General features: G+C 32.3%; 4 protein-coding genes across 5 annotated transcripts; 2 read left to right on the top strand and 2 right to left on the bottom strand.

The window, feature by feature from the left end:
- Window positions 1-43: 43 nt before the first annotated feature.
- LOC108739568 (venom carboxylesterase-6-like) lies at window positions 44-5,931 on the bottom strand (the record flags this gene model as incomplete). The annotated part of the gene is made up of 10 exons (XM_025974763.1): window positions 44-340; window positions 398-521; window positions 1,702-1,852; window positions 1,902-2,086; window positions 2,148-2,313; window positions 3,386-3,576; window positions 3,628-3,813; window positions 3,890-4,072; window positions 4,407-4,512; window positions 5,770-5,931. Coding segments are annotated over 10 exons (1,647 nt in total), but the record flags the coding sequence as incomplete, so codon positions are not given.
- A 1,828-nt stretch (window positions 5,932-7,759) lies between these two features.
- LOC108739585 (venom carboxylesterase-6-like) lies at window positions 7,760-13,837 on the bottom strand. Its single transcript, XM_025974754.1, has 11 exons — window positions 13,689-13,837; window positions 13,481-13,623; window positions 13,312-13,420; window positions 11,637-11,822; window positions 11,401-11,586; window positions 11,147-11,337; window positions 10,920-11,085; window positions 10,674-10,858; window positions 10,459-10,609; window positions 8,376-8,499; window positions 7,760-8,047 (listed from the first exon to the last, which is right to left on the bottom strand). The coding sequence occupies exons 1-11, from the start codon at window positions 13,738-13,740 to the stop codon at window positions 7,855-7,857; spliced, it is 1,686 nt and encodes a 561-aa protein (XP_025830539.1). The 5' UTR covers window positions 13,741-13,837; the 3' UTR covers window positions 7,760-7,854.
- A 709-nt stretch (window positions 13,838-14,546) lies between these two features.
- LOC108739586 (protein sarah) lies at window positions 14,547-16,169 on the top strand. Of its 2 annotated transcripts, none has more exons than XM_018473565.1 (2): window positions 14,547-14,883; window positions 14,967-16,169. In XM_018473565.1, exons 1-2 carry the CDS (start codon window positions 14,688-14,690, stop codon window positions 15,467-15,469), a joined length of 699 nt encoding a protein of 232 aa, XP_018329067.1. In that variant the 5' UTR covers window positions 14,547-14,687; the 3' UTR covers window positions 15,470-16,169. The 2 variants fall into 2 exon arrangements, with proteins under 2 accessions (XP_018329067.1, XP_018329068.1); XM_018473566.1 differs by having other exon boundaries at window positions 14,549-14,883; window positions 14,988-16,169.
- A 1,627-nt stretch (window positions 16,170-17,796) lies between these two features.
- Window positions 17,797-18,798, top strand: LOC108739578 (histone deacetylase complex subunit SAP18). Its single transcript, XM_018473549.2, has 2 exons — window positions 17,797-18,015; window positions 18,070-18,798. Exons 1-2 carry the CDS (start codon window positions 17,956-17,958, stop codon window positions 18,484-18,486), a joined length of 477 nt encoding a protein of 158 aa, XP_018329051.1. The 5' UTR covers window positions 17,797-17,955; the 3' UTR covers window positions 18,487-18,798.
- Window positions 18,799-18,841: the final 43 nt, after the last annotated feature.

The raw sequence follows: 18,841 nt of genomic DNA, 5'->3' as shown, positions 1-18,841 counted from the left end.
TTATTTCTATTATATGTATATATTTTTTGGATAGGTACCAGGTAATTATGACGTAGAAGTTACTACCAGTGTTGCCATATTAGTTGTTATTAAGTTAATACACATTAAAAAGTTAACCTTTAATATTTACGACCAGACAGAACTCATTTAAAGTTCATCTTTTTGATTGAACAATTTATAATTTTCTTTGTACGGCAGGGAGTCCCAGAATTCCTTATTTCCTAAATTATCGTTAGCGGCCATTTGAAGTCTCGATGGTGACCCAATGTGTAAGTATTTGAGTGGATGGGCTTTATTCCGAGAAATCGGTTGCCAAATTACATCATTTATATGAGGAATGCTGAAATATAAAATTTTAAAAACGAAGGATTGTGCGTAAAGCATCACATACTCCTACCCTATATGAGCGAATGAAGACCAGAGGTCTCTCATTAGGCTCGCCATTTTTATATCTTCCTCGGTACAATTCTTTTGCATGTGGGTTCTTAAAACATACAATGTATCGTCTCCATGACTTGCACCTACGTGGAAAAATGAAACTCATAAATTTGTGTTGAAGAATGTTGATCAATAACAATTAACAGCTTTTTATACATATATAAAAATGTTATTTGCAGATTACAACAATAGCAATTATATTTCATTGCTTTAATATTTGTCAAGAAGTTCTTCCTTTCTTATTTTATATGCTTTATAAGGGGCAACCTTCTGTATAAAATGATTGAGACTCTAAATTTTTTTAATTACAATTTTTCGCGCGAGTAATCCTGGATAACTTATCTTTCCTATACATTTTTTTTGAACAACTTAATATAGATAAACATACACACAAAAATATTACATTTCACTGCTTGATCCGCGTTATTTATGGTATTGAGATTTCTTTCTAAAAAGTCAACAATATGGTGAATTTGTAGACGAAACTTGAACACAGGAGAATTCGAGTAAGCTAGTAATATTAACCGACTGTATTAAGAATATCTTTCGGGTTCGATTCCCGGCGAGGGTGTGACAGCAGCAACAAAAAATTTTTCCTCATTTACTTGAGGTAACCTGTAGTGAAATGAAATTAAACTGATTTAATATTGTTATTTATAAATACATATTTTTGTGCGTGTGTGTAAAACATTAACTGGAAAATTAAAGTACAACATTTGTTTAATCGGTTGTACCCCGCCCCCCCCCCAAACGGAATACTTCGGAAGGAGCCTGATTTTAAGTATACTGTAGCCACCACGAGCGTGATTGTGTGCGATCGGGCATACGTGTGTGTGAGCGGCTTATCGATTCGCCGACTAGCCGCGGGCGCTTTTCTTCAGGTGCGCCGTAGCTGTAAACGTGTGTGTCGTACCAGCGTTCCGAGAAAGCAATTAAACCGTTCAAAGAAAACGAGACTTCTCTGGACGGCTCAAGAAAGTTCCCGAAAGGAAGCAAGGGAGTATTTAAAGGAAGGGACGATCGCCGAGAGGAGTAGAAATAAATTGAACTTTGCAGAAGTGAATAAGGAAATAAATTGACAGTGATAGAAGTGAAATAAATAGAACAGTGAATAGTAACAGTAGTGTAAATAAATAGAATAATTACCTAAATTTAATATTGTTTTTAAGTTCAATATTAATTAGTGTAAATAAATGGTTTTCTTCTTAAAAGTTAATTTGTTAAACCGACGAACTACACAATACATTTTTTATATTATCTCACCATAATTTTCAGTATTTCCGGATAAAAAATCTGATAAACTGTGTGTTCCAATGTATGTAAAGTAGTAGAAGTAGACAGGTGATGAACTTCTAGATGCCTGCAATTTAGCTGCTGTTTCTATATCGACTACAAATAGTCTATCTCCTATCAACTGCGTTAACGATCATTATACTTTTTATCTCATTTATCATTTATAATACCTTCACTAATGTCGAAAACGAATTTTCTGATATTGGTTTATCCTTAAAATAGTAATCCCGAATTTCTTGTGCCACTGGATTTAATTTTTCCGAACAAAGGGTATGATTGAAATCAAGGATGTGAGGTAGCAATGTGTCCCACTGCTCTTGTATTTCTTGCAAGAAACGAGAGTTAGATACGAATTCTAAAATCGCAGTTATTTTCACAAGATTTAATTAATTTTTAATCTAAATTCACTAAATAACCTGCAGCGGGATAAAGTCCTTCTGATTCCGTCATCGAGAATATCCACGGTAAATTTTTTACTTTTCCGCTTTCAAGTATTTTTATTGGATGGTCCGGGAGTATCGGATTTTTTGACCATTTATCAACTACTACTCCAAATGGTGAAAATGGGTTGTAGAGCCACGACTACAAAACACTTTTTTACATAAGTATACTAAGGTATCAATCATACCAAATACACTTCCTGTTAGCAAAGTTGAAATTAAGACCATATACTAATATAATCTACATTTACATCGATTTTGAAAATATGTATAAGGATTTGTATGCTTAAAAAATACAACGTGTAATTATACAACACGCTACTGAAGTGAAACTTCTTAAAACATACCGGGAAAGGGGCTAAGGAATTGGTTCAATGGTATTATTTGTACACTTTACTTCGCACGGGTGCAATGCCGATAGTAAATATACTATAAAATGTCTTTATATAAAACAATCACAGCTTTTTTGTCATTAGACAATACAAACCGGCCGGTACCGCCGCAACCGCTATGTCCCTGCATTTTAAGTCTGCAATATCGTCGAAAATATTTATTTAAATTACATGCTGTAAAGGGCCATATTGATCTATATTAAATGCACAATGTATTTAAAAGTACTTAATTGGATAAGAATTAATCGCTTCGTAAATAAGCCATTAATTCTCGTAAAAAGTAAAGGATAAAAAAATGGTTATTGTGGGTTATCCCTAAGAGATAGACATATACCATCGCGGACTTTTTTGTAGACCTTTTTAAGGTGTACAATACTGTCGTATATTACTTTGATCTATCTCGTAGGGTTCTGCCAGCGTTTGCAATGTAAGCGCAAAAAAATGTGTTTATTTACGACATACATTACAAACCTCTAAAATTATCAGTGCTTCCCTACTATATTATGCATGTATTATACATATAAACCTTCCTCTTGAATTACTCTATCTATTAAAAAAAACATATTAAAATCCGTTGGGTAGTTTTAAAGATCTAAGCATACATGGGGACAGACAGCGAGGGAAATGCGTTGCATGATTTCGTTACATAGCAACTCGCATGAAACGAACTTACCCTACCGTGCGTAAAGAAGTTTCACTTCAAAAATACATGCTTTCATATTTTTGATCAAGTTTCCTTTAATCAAAAACGTCTGCCATCAGAATGTAATTCAAGCAAATGGGTGGCGAAAGTGCATAAAATTTCATCAGGTACTAACTTACAAAAAATTTTCGTGTTGTTTCTACAATTTGTAATCCGGGCCTCTGTCTCAAGCATTCTAATATTTCCACGGACGAACCAGATGGACATCCCAAATAATGGGCCGCTAGTTTTGCTTTTTCAAGAGAATTCTCCACCAAAACCCAGGGATTTAATGCCGTGCCACTTTGAGAGTATCCTTTATGAAAGAGCCCTATCCAAAGCATTACCTAACAGAATAACTTTAATATAATTAGGTACAAACCTTCTGAAAGTGGTGATAAATAATGAATATGAACACTAGCTCCTCCTGCAGACATTCCTGTTATGGTAACTGAATCGGTATTTCCCCCAAACGCACTTATATATTTTTGTATCCATTTTAAGGCCATTAATTGATCCTTTAAGCCAAAATTTCCTGGTATTACACTATCTTCCGTGCTCAGAAAACCTACATCATTAAAATATTTTTACGTGTTTGAAATCGCTCCAATATGTGCTCATACAGTTGTTTCGAATTTTCTCACCTAAAATTCCAACCCTATAATTGAGACTTACATACACCACGTCTTTGTCCATGAGAATATCAGGTTCATAAAAATGTCCATTACCAAACATAAACGCACCCCCATGTATAAATACAATCACATCTAGATCTTTTCTTTTTATTTGTGGTGAGTAAATATTAATATAAAGACAATCTTCTTGACCTAGAATTCGAATGCATTCAGAAAGTTAGTATCTACCTAATAAGTGTTACAAATTAATTGATCTGAAGCAATTAAAGTATAGCAGATGATAAACAAAATACAATAAATATGTGCAGGCCCTCGCGGCCATTATCTTTTAAATGTATTTTTGAGCTCTGATTTTTGATTTCCAGAGACAACCAGAGCTCAAAAATACATTAAAAAAAATACAATTTCTTTTACAAAATCTGATAATAGCTTTCTTAAATATTTCATTTTTTAAGTTGCATTTTTGGTCCAATTTTTAACACTCACAATTGCAAAAGTAAAGGCCTAATTTTGCGATTTAACGTACCCTCAATTTTGTAATTGTCATCTATTTTAGCGTGATGTAATTGTAGACATGTGTATGTATTATTTGCAATCCATATTCCTTGCCATGGCCTTTTTTCTTGAGGCTCCTGAACTCAGAAGTATTTAAATTATTATATGTAACTATTACACGAGTAGATATATCAGTATTATACACGAATAGTTGTATTTAAACAATTTGTACAAAAAACTAGTTTTAAAATGTTACAAATATTTTACGATTACGACCTACTTTCATCCCTACAGCAATGAATTGCATTTACATTATTATGTAATAGCAGACAAATATGAACCTAAAGCACACGTCACGTCACTTTTTCTTAACTAATTGTTTTTTATTCTTTATGACGAAAGATTAGAAAAAGTGGCTGATTTTAGGTATGTAGGAAGTCAGATAAGTCAGAACGGAAAGAGTAGTAGGGATATAAAGCAGAAGATAACGCAGGGTCGAGTCGCCTTCAATAAAAAGAAGTCACTTCTATGCTCGCAAACGGTTAATTTAGAAATTCGAAAAAGATTGTTAAAGATGTATATTTGGAGCGCTGTACGGGTGCGAAACATGGACGGTGGACGTTGCGGAAAAGGAAAGGTTAGAAGCGTTCGAAATGTGATGTTACCGGCGAATGATGAGGATACCGTGGATACAGAAGGTTAGAAATGAAGAGGTATTAGAATGAATAGGAGAACAGAGGACTGTATGGAAGTCAATAAAAAATGGGCGAGATAGTTTGGTAGGACGCCTTCTCAGGCATGAATGTCTAGCCAGAGACATATTAGAGGCAGAAACAGGAGTTAGGAGGGGTAGAGGTAGACCTAGATTAGATTACTGTCCGCAAATAGTTAAGGATGCGGATGTTCTAGTTTTAGGGAAATGCGAAGATTAGCTCAGGATAGGAAAGAGTGAAGGTGGGTGTCCAACCAGTCTTATGACTGATGACCTTATGATCATGATGATGATGATAAAGTACCTAGGTATATTTGTGACATGTCAAGAAGCTTTTCCAATTTCAAGCATTAGAAAATCTTTTAAAGTCGCTCAATTATTTTAAAAATCTTCGAGATATCAAAGATCTACTTAAAAAATAACATGTTTAAACATGCATACATTACATATTGTTATAAATGTATGCCAGGTGGATCGATAGCGCGACACTTTTGAACGTGAGCGAGTAAGACGTACGATAAACGAAAACGTTTTTAAATGTGGGAAAATAAGAAGTCCAAATGGTGAAATATTTCTCATCTCTAAAATTTTTTGCCCCTAAAATTTTGTAGCACTAGGTCCAGTCCTCAAGAAAATAGTCTTCAATTGAGATGAAATATTAAAAAGTCTTTCTCGTGCTTACCTCAAATCTGTATTCTTGAATTGGTGGTTCCGCATAAGGAATCCCCTCAAAAGCTGCATACTTTCTTCCCAATACGCTTACCCTGTAGCTGCCCCTAATTTTTCCCAAATCAGTATTTACTTCCGGAAATTCTCCCCTACCTTTACAAAAATCGGTTTCAATAAAATTTAAATTATTTTATGAAATTCTTTTTTACCGCTCTTGCAACAAGCTAAAAGAATAAACACAAGTAAATATAACATATTACTAAATATATACATGTACAATGTACATTAACTCTCCAAATAGTCTAAACAAACTTTAAACGTCAAAAGCACTTCTACAAATGGTTTTAGTTTCTTAATTTACCTTATCGACACAATACAGTAAAATAGCCTTATCATATTGAATACTTTTATGCATTTAACTAAATGAAAACAAATTGGTTTAAAGATATAATATCTTTAAATAATATATCAGAAAGGCAACTTCTTCCTTATTACAACCATCAACAACGTTATTCGAATGTATTGTCTAAGATCCTTAAATATAAAGTTTGTAAATACTAAAAGGATAATGAATTCCAATTGTTTACTTAAAGGAGTCACTGAAGAAGCTTCATTACAAACAGACGGCGGTCAGTTTAAAATTGCACCATCCCATCTCTGGAATAACGTACTCATGACTTTCATTTAAAAACTTAAGTAATTCTCTCACTATGGAATTAATGAATTAAAAAATTCGTAATTAGATAATCTTCTTATTGTTAAGTCTTGTGCGTCGTGAGGCTTATATTTCTAATCCCATTTTATTTGTTTCCAACAGAAATATTATGGCAATAATATCAAGTTAACTATATTTATTATTACCATCATTGTATGGGCTTGAGCATACAATTAATCAAACCCCATATGAACGGAGAGTCCTTTAGCATCCCATTGTTTGGATGCCTAACGCCTAACCACCTCGTACCTCAAAGGAAGAACTGTATTTATTATTACCATCATTGTATGGGCTTGAGCATACAATTAATCAAACCCCATATGAACGGAGAGTCCTTTAGCATCCCATTGTTTGGATGCCTAACGCCTAACCACCTCGTACCTCAAAGGAAGCTCTTCAGAAGAAACGATGCTAACATTAGATCAGTACGAAACAGCGACAGAAACAAAAGGGAGTTTGGTCCTAGTTTTCTACTAGTAGGTCAGTCAAATTAAATGAGATCCCATGTTAAAATTTTCACAATTATAATACGCAATTTCTTAAACGAAAATGATAAGGGAAATGGTACAGAACCTACAGCCGTCGAGAACGTCAAAAGCTGTTAAACGGATCAGTTGTTTATTTAAGAATTTATAGGGTAAGAAAATTTTTTGGATCTAAAATGAAATCGGTGCATTCCAGAAAAAATTGAGTCTATCATTGTAGATTCTTTTTCAGGCGTCCTTCCATCTGAAAAAGGTAACCACTCGTGCTAGCTAAACGTTAGAAAGCAACTACAACCGACGAGGGCCTTTAACACAAGTGGTTTTTTAAAAATCTAAATTTAAAATATTGGTTAAATGTAGTTAAAAACTTTTACGCTGCAAAGAGAAATTACAAAACAAACACAAACGCATATGAAATACATATTATCGGCTACTATGAGCAGGGTAGCTTCTGAAGTTTGTTAAAATGATTCCTTTTGGACATATCCACCAGGTGTCACACGTGGCGCGTGACGTGACGCGTAACGTTAAACTTTTCGATTTTATACCCCGATAAAGAAGTTTCACTTCAATAAAAATAAATTCATCGGGCGCAAGTCTCGCTAGCACATATGAATTTCGAAAGTATGTCATTAGTCACTAAATTTCGTAAAATAATCTAAAATTCATGATATGGTTATTCCTAGACGCTTAGACCTTAGATCACCATTTGGCATAATTATAAATCGCATCGAAAAGCCATTAACCTTCTTCTTATCTAATCAAAAGTATGTAGTTACTTTCGGTAAACAAACATTACCGAACCATTTTCGTTCTATGCAAATATTTATTTATTACATACATTACAGAAAAAAATAAGTGTTCACAATATATATCTCACAGTAAATCTCCTAGATAATTATAGTTCGTCTCTTTCGTGAAATAATCTCAAATTTTCTTTGAAAGGTAAAGAATTCCAAAATTTTCTATTTCCTAAATCTTCGCTGCTATTCATCTTTATATCATTGGGGGATCTAATGTCAAGATACTGTATGGGATCGTCTTCTCTTTTTGAAACTGGCAACCAATCAACTCCTTTCACTAGTGGCTTTCTTTAAAACAAAAATGAAATATATAATAAACTTAACAACAAATTAACAATTTTAAATCTTTAATAATTATTACGAAAGGACTAACGTGTAATTTATCTTACCCATTGTGGGCAAATGTGGTCCAAATATTTTTCATAATTTCAGTCATCTTTCTCTCTGATTCTGTTGCATCCTTCTGCATAAAGGTGGTTAAAACGTAAAGAGTATCGTCCAGATGTCCAGCTCCTAAAACAATCTATAAAAAGTTTACCACAATAAATGAAANCAAATTAACAATTTTAAATCTTTAATAATTATTACGAAAGGACTAACGTGTAATTTATCTTACCCATTGTGGGCAAATGTGGTCCAAATATTTTTCATAATTTCAGTCATCTTTCTCTCTGATTCTGTTGCATCCTTCTGCATAAAGGTGGTTAAAACGTAAAGAGTATCGTCCAGATGTCCAGCTCCTAAAACAATCTATAAAAAGTTTACCACAATAAATGAAATTATTAAAAACAATAATTATGAAAGTCATCAGAACGACATTTGTTAATTTAGAACTCGAAAACTGCTGATGAATTTTGGATTTTCGTGCTCTTTCAGTTTTACGAGAATTTCAGCGTCATCGTCACCAAAGAAATTATAAAAAATTGTAGGAACAGTAGTTTCATCAGATCTACAACTTGAACTTCAATGTCAGATTCAATTTTAAAATAGAAATACAATTCATCTATACAAAATATCTACCAATTCTTTTAAAATCAGCAAAATTAAATAGAAAGCCTAAGTTTAAATCAGAACCAGGGCGTTCTCTATCTAAACGGCTTAAAACTAGAACAACCCACATCTTTAACTATTTGCGAACAGTAATCTAATCTAGGTCCACATCTACCCCTCCTAACTCCTGTTTCTGCCTCTAATATGTCTCTGACTAGACCTTCATGCCTAAGAAGGTGTCCTACCAACCTATCTCGCCTATTTTTTATTGACTTCCATAGAGTCCTCTGTTCTCCTATTCTTTCTAAAACCTTTTCATTTCTAACCTTTTCTGTTCACGTTATCCTCATCATCCGCCTATAACACCACATTTCGAAAGTTTCTAACCTTTTCTTTTCCGCCGCGCCCACTGTCCATGTTTCGCACCTGTGCAGCGCCGCGCTCCAAACATACACCTTTAACAACCTTTTTCGAATTTCCAAATTAACCGTTCACGAGCATAGAAGTGACTTGTTTTTATTAAAGGCGACACGACCCTGCGCTATCCTCTGCTTTATATGCCCACTTCTCCTTTTCCTGTGTGTGTTACGCGATCTTTTCGCCAGTTATGAAACGATTTTGATGATTCTTTTTGATTTGAAAGGTTATATCTTAAGGGTGGTCCCGTTTAAATTTGAAAAAATTTACTATTTGTAAGGGTGGAAAATTGGAGGATGATAATTCAAGTTAAATAAAAAAACATTTACCCCTCAGTGGGTTTTGATTTGGAATTTATGAGAATATTGATATTGTACAATAAAAGGCACAAAAGTAAGCTTTCCCTGTTAGCCAACTTTACGAAGTGCCAACACACATGATTATCTATGTAGCGAGGATTATTTGATTATGTATTTAGGTCTCTCATAACGGTATCAACATCAATATTTGCTAATGTTTGTGTGTTCGAACGTTGGACAATTATTTACTTACTTTAATTTTCAACCATACAATATGGTAACTAATTGGGGTGTAATGTAGATCGCCTCCACGTGGTGCATCCCGGGTAACGCTAAATGATCTACTATTTTAAGGAAGCAACAAAAAATATGAAGGATTATTCATAATTTTTTGTTGTTTTCTCTTCGTAAATAAGAATCACTGTATCTATTGTTAAATTATATATAATTACCTGTTCTTATGTGAAAATATACCAATTAAACCCAAAAATGTTTTTGTGTACAAAAATACCGCCCCCATGATCTTAAAAATTATTATTCCTAGATGTTTCGCAGACGCAAATAATTAACATCATCAGAAAAATATCACGGAACAAAAACTATTCAAAACCTCATCCTAACGATCTCAAGTACCCGAACAATAACACGTCACCAGCAAACATCACTTCCTTTTACCCTATCAAATATTTACAAACGTCTTAAATTAATCAAATCAAAAATAAAGACGATCAAACGCTTTTGATTCAACTGTTTATTAAAATTTTTACCATCAAACCGCTATTTTTGATTTGATTCTATAAAATAATTCATGAAATAAAAGCACTTGGTTTTGTTTCACTATTTTGAAATTTTAAAATTATTTGAAGAATGTTTCACCATGAGCTAAGCCAAGTTAAAATTTTTACCATCAATTTGATTCTATTACCTAAACATATTTCTTCAGGACTGTGCCATGAATCGCCTGTCTGAAACAATAAACAACACTTTACATACCATAATTTTCGTTGCGCTTTGCTAAAATCTCTGATCGACTGTGCACTCCTCTATAAGAGAAATAATAGAAATATACTGAACCATCACTTCCAGCAGCCTGTAATTTTGCCGATTCTTCAATGTCAACTGCAAACAATCTATCTCCGATCATCTACAATGTCAATTTATACAAAACTAATTATGAAAATTGAAATGAGCTAGTATTAAGGACTTACTTTTAAAACGTTTACAAATGTTTCCCTTGAAGCACTTTTACCGTTGAAATAATGATCACGAATTTTTTGAACAACTGAATTCTGCTCCTTTAAATCCACAGTATGATTAAAATCCAACAGAAAAGGCAGTAAAGTTTCCCAATTTTCATTCAATTCCTTCAGTGAATTGGGATATTGAAGGAATTCTGAAAGCCCATTTTTTTAATAGTTTTTTTAACTCATACCCAGTATTTATATTCGTCACACCGGCAGCTGGATATAGGCCTTCCGATTCCACCATGGAAAAGATCCATGGAATGTTTCTAAGTTTTCTATTTTTGAGTAGTATTAAGGGGTGTTCTGGCAGAATAGGATTCTTTGACCATTTGTCCACGACTACTCCAAATGGCGAAAAGGGATTATAATACCAAGCCTATAACATTTTTTTTTTCAAAATTATACAAGCAAGAATTTCATTAATTTTATGTAAATACTATAAAGTGCCTTGTTAATGCAACAATCTGGCGAGCAGATCTCTGTCTTAGACATTCCAAAATTTCTTCTGATGAAATAAACGAGCATCCGAGATGACTAGCCAATACTTCAGCTTTTTCGCGAGAGTTTTCTACCAAAACCCATGGATTTAAGGCAGTCCCACTCTGTGAAATGCCCCTGTTAAATAAACCTTCAAGAAACCCAAATTATTAGGGATGTAGTTTAGATTTGGTTCCTAAATTTTATGTTTAACCTTCTGACAGTGGAGAAAGGTAATGAATATGAACACTGGCTCCTCCTGCGGACATCCCGGATATCGTTATAGATTCTGGATTTCCTCCAAATGCTTCTATATGCTTCTTAATCCATTTCAAAGCCAGTAATTGATCCTTTAGGCCGAAGTTACCAGGAATTATATTATCTTCGGTACTTAAAAATCCTAAAATGCTCCTTTATAACTTCCAAGACCGCGTTTCCTCGTATCCTTACCCAATATTCCTAATCTATAATTCAAATTGACGTAAACGACATTTTTATCCATTATTACTTCTGGCCCAAAACTTTGACCATTCCCAAACATAAATGCACCACCGTGAATTACAACTATCACATCAAGACCCTCATTTTTATCCACTTTTGGGACGTATATGTTTAGATAAAGGCAGTCTTCGTCCCCTGCATTTTTAATTTAATTAGATGATTAGGTAGTAAAAGTCTTTTAATATTTAAATTCAATTATTCTGGGTATGTGTAATACATATTCTTATCAAATATTACTAAAATGTTTCGCCTTTTTGACACAAGACTTCTTCAGAGTCGATTGCAAGTTAATGATTCGTTTTACGCATATAGTCTAGACCAAGGATGGCGAACCTTTACGTATTCTAGTGCCATTTTTATTAAGAGAAGTTTAATCAGGTCATAGACGTGCCATGAAATAATTTTGTCTCTGTAATTATTGGGAAAATAATAATAATAAATAATATCAACTCAAAATTCTTTATTTACTACAGAAAAATAGGAACATTTTGCAATGTTTAAATTATACCTGTAATTTAAATTAAAGTAAAATTAGTGTAAGTTCTGTTGTTGCAGATTAGATGACAAATAACTTATGTTAGGGTTGTAAGATGTTAATTTTAGCAGAATGCATGCTCAACTGAAGTCATCTGTCAAACGGTTTCTAACCGAGTTTTTAATGTTATTCATCTTTGTAAATGATGACTCGCAGGCATAGAGGTTGATGAAAACATTGTTAAAATAGCATAAGCCAGCTTATTCAAATAATTAAATGTGTTTGCTAACGCATTCCATGTTTCCAAAATTTTGTTATTAGCATTTTCACTTGTATTACCTGTCAATCTTTCTGTTTCAATTATTTCTAAATCTTTCATTGTTTCAAAAAATTTTTGAATCCATATTGAACTAGACTGTAAATCAATCAGCTGCACTTCAAATTCTTCAATTTTTAACAAACGGAATTGTGACAAATTCAGTTTATCAAATAACGTCATATCAGAGTACATAGTAAACTTGAGTGTTTCTGATAATTCTCTGAATTGAGAAAATCTCTCTAAAAATTCCTTGATTAAAGAATCAATCACAGAAATATTAGTGACTTGCCCAAAATATTGTGTCGCGTGCCATTAGTTCGCATCCCTGGTCTAGACTACTAATGATAGTACCAAGGGCACAATGATACGATAATTGATCATTCGCGTTGGAGAACATTATTTTTGTTGTTTTTTTTTTGTATTTATAGGTTTGTTTAAAAGTTGCAGTGTTAGAAGTAAACTTAGAGTTTCGCCCTTCCATGCCTATTTATGACTGAGTTACATAGTTTAGACCGTGTTATGTCTTCCAGTCCAGTCGTCAAGTTCGCGGATGTCTAGTGGAAATCGAAACGTTGTAACTAAATCACAAATAAATGCAAAGGCGAATGTCTAAGTTTACTTGTAATTTACATATTTATGATGTTTTACAGTATAAAAAAATCATTAACTTGCACCCTGAAGAAGTCTTATACCAAAAAACGAATCGTCGGTACCATTTGCTATAATATTTGTTACCCTTAACTTGGCATTGATTTTTATCATAACATCTGGAAACGACACTTAAAAAAATGCAAAGTTTTTTGGGTAACATTAAAAATTCTTTTTATTACCTACTACATTGTATGTGTCTTCAGCTTTTGAAAAATGGTCAAATTGCAAACATTTATGAGTTGTATTTGCTACCCAAACACCATTCCATGGTTTTACCGGTTGCGCTTCCTACGTTGTAACAAAATGTACACAATTGTTTATTTAATAAATGTTATAAACAATACTTACCACAAGTCTATATTTTCCTATCGGCGGTTCTGCATACGGGACGCCCTGGAATGCTGAATATGTACGTCCCTGAACACTTACCCCATACGTTCCCCGTATTTTCCCCAATTCTGTTTCAATTTCGGGATAATCGGTAGCCACACCTATCAAAAGGGTTAAGATTTTTGAAAGTATACGTAACCGTGTTTTAAAGTTATAAAGTTCCTACCATTTGTGATAAAAAGAACTTCTATTATTAAAACGAACGAAATGAAAATCATCTTTAATATTTTATTTGAAAATCAAAATTTTAGTACTTCATTGTATAACTTCTGCCGCATATTTTCTACTAACAAGAAAACACACATAATTATTTATATCATTTATCAGTTTGTAGTTACGTTATCACATATTTGTATATAACTTTTGTACGGTTTGGGTAATATAAAACACACAAGATTGTTTTTCACATTGAGAATTAAAGTTCAAAGATCGTGAAATTGGAGTATAATGCTCATATTACAATACATTCACAATCCAAAAAAAAACATAACATTAATTCAAATTGTTCCTAATATAAGTTAAACTATTAATTATTTATTAATTTAAAATTATTACTATTTAATAATTTTTTTAGTGGTTCATCATTAAACGAATGCCCTTTTTTGCTGCAAAATATTTCAAATTAATTATTTTCGCATAAAGCTAAAGCTTCAACTTTATGAGATTTATTTTCTTATTCAAACAATTTTGTTTATTATTTACAATATTATGAATTCATATATCCCAGTTATTAATCTGCAAAGTCTACAATTTTCGAATATGACCAGGCAACTAAATAAACAGCAGTGTTCTCCGGAGTGCCTAACTAAACATAGATTGATGTTCAATAGCTGTGTAATGACCTTTCTACCCAATATACAGTAAAATAAAATAAAATAGGTATAACTCGTATTTTAGTATTTTTTTCCATATAAAATTATACGATAAAAAAATAAATAGTTTAAATAAACTACAGTTCTATGAAATTAACAGTGAAACTATTTTTGTTTGTCTGCCATATCATAGAATATGACCTTTGACATCACCCTTTTCTATGAACATCTCCTGTCAAATGAATTGTGGTGATTCTTTGACATTTATAAACTTCAAAGCAAAAAAATTAACAAATTATCACAAAAACCGAAAAGCGAAATATTCCTTAAAACAAATCAGTAATTCAGCATAAATGGCTGAATGCAACGACGATTTAAACGATGAAAACATTATAATTAACGATCAGGATGGTTTACCGAATGTTCACCCAAACCTTCTTCCGGAAACCGATTACGATTCCTCTAAAGAAGATTCCAGTGATGAATTTGGTGATTTACCTTCCTCCTTAATAGTTACAAATATTCACAGCAGTGTCTTTAAGTGCCAAGGTAAGACGCCTTTTATTTCTGTTAAAAATCAATCGTGACATAAATTGGTTTCTTTTAAACTGCCCTTAAATCTTTCCGTCTAGTTTTTTGTTTAATTTATTTAGATAAAAAGAAGGAACTTGAAGATTTGTTTCGTAAATTTGATGAAGAAGTTACTTTTCAATGGTTGCCTAGTTTTAGAAGACTACGAGTTAATTTTAAGACTCCTGTCGCTGCCACAAATGCCCGTATTCAACTGCATCAATATAAAATTAATGATTCTGTTATAACTTGTTATTTTGCTCAGCCAGTTACCCCTGTTAAAAATTGTACTCTTCAGCCACCTGCCCCTTTCAAACAATATCTTATTTCACCTCCTGCTTCACCTCCATTAGATTGGGAACCCAGACCTGAAGGTGAACCCATTATAAACCATGACCTCATTGCTGCTTTAGCAAATTTAAATCCGGGTTCCTCCCATGAATTACATCCCCCTAGTCCAGGCCAACCTGGCATAATTGTTCATACAGCATTAGCACCACCAGAATCTTCTGCCATCAACCCCAAAATGAAAATTATCCATACCAGTTGTCCCCAAAACAGCTAACTGTGTTTAGGAAATAGTGATGCATATTATTTGAATAAGTTGGATCTTTATTTCTGCAGGGTGTTTAATTTACTACATATCATTTAAAAGTTGTTTATGGAAAATACTACTTAGTTTTCATTATACTAAATTTATTTTTTGAGTTATTTTTTAATGTTAGTCTTTTCAAAATTATTTTTGAAATTTTTAAAATTACAGCCCAATTCTGTTTTTCCCCAAAGAATTGTATTTATAAAAAAAACATTTCATACGAAGAAAATAGCAGATTAACTGGGGATGCCTGAAAATCAACTAAAATTAAGCAATGAACAAAACCAAAATTCATGTAAATAGGTATTTATTAATTTCAACAAAATTAGTAAATGTGTACATACAGAAATTTTTTTTTAATTTTCACATCATAGGTAGTTCAAAACGATACCCTTTACTTTTAATTTTAACACCGAACATAAAATATAGATTTTGCTCAAATGCGGGGAATCCCAGCAATACAAGAAAGGTACGGAAAAATGGAATTGGACGTAAATTCAATGTTATTAACGATAAATAATGTCTGCTTTCATTCTCGTTAATAACATTCGACTATTTCATTTAAATGCACTATTTGGTGTCTTCACTTTTCACATGATACTTAATAATCAATCTACCTGCACCTAATTATCGAAATAATTACGAAAATAAAAAGCATTGTTCTAATTAATTATTGTTATTATTCTCATAACAAATGAGTTGTGATTTCCACGTCGATTTTTTTATGAACTACCTTTTTATGAACTTTGAATGTGTAGTTTTTTGTTACTGTGATATTTCTTTTTTTTTTTGTTATCTTCATAGACAAGTTGTGTGTTTTATAAAATGTCTAGGCATTTCATAAAACGATTAATATTGCACGTACCTATATATTTTCAAATTAATACAGGCATATCATAAAATGCAACTGGTGCTCTTTTATGATATAATTTTGGAAAATTTTTATTGTGCAAATCAAAACGATATTTGGTTCCGCAATAAATAACGAATTTTACTATTTAGTAATTCCAATAACATGACATTTTCATCTTTTTTTTTGTATTCTGTTTTATTGTACAATGCGTTGTTTTGCGATAAGTGTACGTATTGTAAAAAGTAACAGAATATGTATTTTTATATGTAGGCACATATATTTTTTGAAATGCTTAATACTTATAAAAGTTATTGTTGTATTCACGAGATGAACGTTTCGGGAAATACGATTTAAAAATAATTATTCGTGTTTATTGTTATCTGTCTTAACATTCTTAATGTTCTAACAAAAATCTACATTTTAATTCCTGCAGAAAAAAATATAGTTGTGATACTAGTAGCAAAAACATTACTCTTTAATATTGTAGTGTGTTTGAATTTATGAGAATATTGATATTGTACAATAAAAGGCACAAAAGTAAGCTTTCCCTGTTAGCCAACTTTACGAAGTGCCAACACACATGATTATCTATGTAGCGAGGATTATTTGATTATGTATTTAGGTCTCTCATAACGGTATCAACATCAATATTTGCTAATGTTTGTGTGTTCGAACGTTGGACAATTATTTACTTACTTTAATTTTCAACCATACAATATGGTAACTAATTGGGGTGTAATGTAGATCGCCTCCACGTGGTGCATCCCGGGTAACGCTAAATGATCTACTATTTTAAGGAAGCAACAAAAAATATGAAGGATTATTCATAATTTTTTGTTGTTTTCTCTTCGTAAATAAGAATCACTGTATCTATTGTTAAATTATATATAATTACCTGTTCTTATGTGAAAATATACCAATTAAACCCAAAAATGTTTTTGTGTACAAAAATACTGAGATCCCATGTTAAAATTTTCACAATTATAATACGCAATTTCTTAAACGAAAATGATAAGGGAAATGGTACAGAACCTACAGCCGTCGAGAACNGAGATGAACGTTTCGGGAAATACGATTTAAAAATAATTATTCGTGTTTATTGTTATCTGTCTTAACATTCTTAATGTTCTAACAAAAATCTACATTTTAATTCCTGCAGAAAAAAATATAGTTGTGATACTAGTAGCAAAAACATTACTCTTTAATATTGTAGTGTGTTTCTTTGTATAAATGTATCTTATGTAAATATTATCTCCAATAAAATTTTCCAACAGCATTTGCTGTATCTTTGAAATATATAAAAAGCTTGTATTGCTGCATTAAGAAATGGAACATCAAGTATGTAACATTAACTTTTACAATTCGGTATCTCCTCAGTATTTTATAAATAAGATGACGGTGACGGTATGTTGTGTCTTGGCTGTGTCTTTAACCACAATCTCGTGTATGTTTGTGTATCTTATCATAACCTCATTTTTAGTGAAGTTCGCCGAATTGAGTTTATTCGTTAACATAAAAGTAACGATCAAGTTAACTTTATTAAGTGAATTACTTGAGCAATAGTGTTTTATATAGTTTTTTTAGCAATTACAAATTAAATAGAATGGCCGCAGTTGACGTAGTAATAGAAGAAAAGAAAGAAGACGCAGTCGATAGGCAGAGGGTAAGAAAAAGGTTGTTATTAACCTATTGTGGTCCTGAAAATGTAGTTTTTCAGGTGTGTCCGTTTCTTCTACGTGTTTTCTTATCTACAACTGGTTATCATCACAAAATCACTGATTACAACAAAGGAAATGTGCCAACCAATGAACTACAAATCTACACTTGGAAAGATGCTACCTTGAATGAACTGGCCCTTTTAGTTAAAGAAGTAAACCCAGAAGCTAGACGTAAAGGTACAAAATTTAGTTTTGCCCTTATTTATCCAGATATGCGTGCACCAATATATAGAATGAGAGAAATTGGTAGTACTACATCTGGTCAGAAAGGTCCTGATGATTTAAAAACCCTTGCTCAAGCAAGATCATCAATTGGCGACTATATGGACATTGCAATCACACCACCTGATAATTGGAGTTCTGGACCCAGAAAAGGGGGTTATTCTCAGTATAATAATAGATCCAGACCATACTGATATCTGCTAAATTGACAATTGAAAGACAAAAGACAAATGAAACCCTCTTATTATGTGCAGGATTCTTCTACTGTTTAGTCAATAGCATATTAAAGAACTAAGAAAAAGTAAAATTGTCCTATGAATCAAACGTATCTTACTATAGGATTAAATGCATTTATATTTAACTATTACTTTGTTGTAGAAACAAAACGACTTATTAAATATTTCCTTTTAAAAACTATTTTAATATGAATTAAGTCGATCTTGTTTAAACTGTATTTATAATTTAAATTTTAATGTTTGTGGATTAATATAATATAGCCATCAGTCCAAAGACTAGTCAATCTTCACCTTCCTTACATACCAAAGAGTA

Source organism: Agrilus planipennis, unplaced genomic scaffold (assembly GCF_000699045.2).
Source record: "Agrilus planipennis isolate EAB-ADULT unplaced genomic scaffold, Apla_2.0 scaffold173, whole genome shotgun sequence".
NCBI classification, from domain to species: Eukaryota; Metazoa; Arthropoda; class Insecta; order Coleoptera; family Buprestidae; genus Agrilus; species Agrilus planipennis.
Note: the sequence above shows the minus strand (reverse complement) of the source record. Positions and strands in the feature narration are given on the sequence as shown.